The following is a 3182-nucleotide window of genomic DNA, read 5'->3' as shown; positions in this document are numbered from 1 at the left end:
CTCCGTTGCCACAGCAGGCGGAATCCGCACTCGGCCTCAGGCGACCCAGGCTCAGGGCCACTGTACTTGTAACAGAGCAGCTCCTGCAGGGCGGGACAGGGTCAGGAGGGTGAGCCTGGCGTGGAGCGGGGGCGGGTGGCGGCCCCTCCCTCGGGTCCCACCTGTCCGTAGGTGGCCACCAGGACTTCTGGCTGTCCGTCCAGATCGATATCGGTGACCAGGCCACAGAGGACACTGTCGAACTGGTCACTTCCAGGCAGGAGGAGCTGGTCCTCGAGGCCTCGGCTCAGCAGGTCCCTGCGGGTCCCCAGCGTGGTGGGGAGACCGAGGTCAGACCGCAGCCTCAGCACCAGGCCCGGGCAGGGCGCCCTCCTTCACGGGCCTGGACACACTGTCCCCCTAAAGCCTGTGCCCCCTCATCTCCAAGTTGGACGTCTCCATTTCCACCAAGGGGACCTCCAGTCCTTCACCCCGAGTGTCAGCCTGCTGCTCCCCAGCAGGCTCTCCCTCTGCATGCCCACGCTTCTCTGGAGGTGGGAGCAGCTCACTCTCAAATGGAGGCCCATACGGTTCCCTTGGGGATCTAGGTGCCCTGGCCCCATTCGGACACCCGCACTGTCCCCATGGAGCCTGCAGAGCTCGGTCCCCGTTGGGATGTCCTCACTGCCCACCAGGTAAGCCCCAGCGGCCTTGTGCCAGCTCCCGAGAGCCGACCGGGAAGTTTTCAGAAGCGTTACAAACCAGCTGACATCACGTCCCGGTGGGAATATTTACACCACGGAAATTGGTGAATGCTCCAAATCGGGGTTGTGTCATGTGCGGGGGTGCTTGTTATATTATCCCGGTGCCAGCACGATGTGTCCCCCTTCTCGAGGGAAGGGGACGTCTTGGCTCCCGTCCCAAGGCCGCCCCACACCCCTACAGGTTCTGGGCTTAACACTCACACCCTCTTCCTGGGACACGAACACCTGTACCTGCCTGGCCCTGAGCAACCTCACCCAAGGGACGTTCTGACCAGGGACAAGGTCAGACCACAGTGTGAAGGCGCCGGGTCAGGCCACGCCCATGGGCCCCGGGCCCCTCACCGATACACCACTGCTGGCTCCAGCATGCTGGCCACGAGCACGCTGTACTCTTCCCGTGGTGGCCTGTCCTTGGTCTCTGGAGAAGACACACGAATGTGGAAGCAGGTGTGAAGGGACAGGTGCCAGGCTCCCTCTCGCACCTCCCCGCCCTCAGCCAGGTCTCGGGGCAGAGACTTCAGGCTGTGCCACAGAGGGAGGCCTAGAGGTCAGACCACGAGGGAATGACCGGGGTCGGACACCGTGGACGACAGTTTAAAAGGTCTGAGGTTAGACCACTCAGCAGAAGTGGTGACAGAAGCGACAGCGGGAGTCCCAGGGGTGACCACAGCGAGAGGACTCGGAGTCCAGACCAGCGTGACGGACAGAAGACAGACTGCCGAGGTCGGGCCAAGGGAGATGCCGGTGGAGGACAGGCCACAGTAAGACGGACAGAGCGACAAAGGCAGGGAAAGGCGAGGCCCTGAGTGGTGGGACAGCCCGAGTCCTCGAGAAGAGCCTGGGTTTAGAGCGCGGTGAGAGAGTGACGAGGCCAGAGAGGGAGAGGAGAGGAAGTCGCAGAGCGAGGGTGGAGGTGAGGCCACCACGGGAAGGCGGAAGGCCGACGGGTCTGGGATGAGAGCCGGGGCAGGGAGCTGGGAGGGAAATTTGAGGGTGTGGAGGGGAGGGACGGGCCGCGCTGCAGCTCCAGAGCTGGACTGGGGCACGCGGTTCGACGGAGGGAGGACGGGGAGCTGGACACTTCGGGAGAGGGGTACAAAAGTGGGGGGGGCAAGCCTGCAGAGTTGCCCCCCACGTCCAGAGCTCACCTGCAGGGGCTGAGAGGCTGAACACGATCACTCGGGAGATGGGGCCTTCCTGCAGGACTGTCCACGTCTGCAAAACCTCTGCATGGAAGTGGGGACTCAGGGCTCTGTCCCCAGCCCTCGCCAAAGTCCCGCTCCCCGCCCTGGCCCTCACCTCGACTCTGCAGGTCTACGTGGGCGACACGGACATAACCACTCTGACAGCCAAGAGCCGAGAGTCGCCGGGATGTGCCCGGGAGGTTGTGGACATCGAGCCAGAGGACGCTGGTGGGTGGCCGGGTGGACAGAGGGGCCGGAGGGCCAACACTGGGTCCCGGCCCCACACCTCCGCCTCCCCAGGAGCATCCCCGTCGCTGCCCGATTTCTCTGAGGCCACCCACCCCGGTCCCGGCTAGCCACTTCCAGAGGCTCCTACCTACTGGTCAGGTTCGTGAGCTCTGGGAAGAAGTTCTCCACGGGCTGTTCCTCAAACTGGTGCAGCCCCTCGTTCTGGGGGAACCAAGGCCCACCCCTTGCTTGGCGTCTGCACAACTCACGGCGACCCCAGCAGGGCCTTGCCCACCCTGCCTCCCCTGCCTCACCTCCTTGTAGAGGTGAATGGCCGGGTCATTCCCACTCAGGAGAAACACGGTCTCCAGCTGATCCGCGACCTGGACCCTGAGAGCAGAGAAATCCAGGACCCCGGTGTGGCAGGACCTGAGTGTGGCACGGGCCACGCAGAACACCCTCTTGCCTGCAGGAACCCCAACATTCTGGGATCCAGCCAAAGGGTCCAGGGCTAAAATCTCGGGATGCGGAATAGTAGGTAGGAAATTAGCAGGCTAGAACCTTCTGTCTCTAGAGCCCTCATCTGCTAGAATCTTCATTCCAGATGTGGGTTCGGGAACAGAACACTGCATTCTAGAATGAGGAGGGTGAGAACACGAACCCCCGTGTTCTAGAAATTCTGCTCTCGGTCTCCTTCGAACACCAGCACGTTTAGAAATCGCCACCCAAAACATCCAGACACAGAGTGGTAGAACACCCAAATCCTAGAATCCAGGACATCAGTTTCTAGAACTCTCACCTGCTAGACCAGAGGTTGGCAGACTATGACCCACAGGTCAAATCCAACTCACCATCTGTTTTTATAAAGAAAGTTTTATTGGAACACAGCCATGCCCATTCATTTACATAGTGTCCATGGCTGCTTCCTTGCTGCAATGGCCGACTTGAGCAGCTGTGATGGACTGTCTGGCCCTCACAAGCTTGATGTGTACAGTCTGGACCTTCACAGTAAAAGTTTGCCAACGCC

General features: G+C 61.5%; 1 protein-coding gene across 1 annotated transcript in view; it reads right to left on the bottom strand.

Annotated features, from left to right (window-relative positions):
• KPTN (kaptin, actin binding protein) overlaps positions 1-3182 on the bottom strand; it is a 6449-nt gene that overhangs the window by 899 nt on the left and 2368 nt on the right. The window contains exons 5-11 of the mRNA XM_011378190.2: positions 2470-2545; positions 2304-2377; positions 2043-2152; positions 1892-1969; positions 1086-1161; positions 162-297; positions 5-83 (exon numbers count right to left, since the gene is read on the bottom strand). Coding sequence (XP_011376492.1) covers positions 5-83; positions 162-297; positions 1086-1161; positions 1892-1969; positions 2043-2152; positions 2304-2377; positions 2470-2545 — 629 coding nt within the window. The remainder of the gene's footprint in view (positions 1-4; positions 84-161; positions 298-1085; positions 1162-1891; positions 1970-2042; positions 2153-2303; positions 2378-2469; positions 2546-3182) is intronic.

This window comes from Pteropus vampyrus, unplaced genomic scaffold, assembly GCF_000151845.1.
Source record: "Pteropus vampyrus isolate Shadow unplaced genomic scaffold, Pvam_2.0 Scaffold333, whole genome shotgun sequence".
Taxonomy (NCBI): Eukaryota; Metazoa; Chordata; class Mammalia; order Chiroptera; family Pteropodidae; genus Pteropus; species Pteropus vampyrus.
Note: the sequence above shows the minus strand (reverse complement) of the source record. Positions and strands in the feature narration are given on the sequence as shown.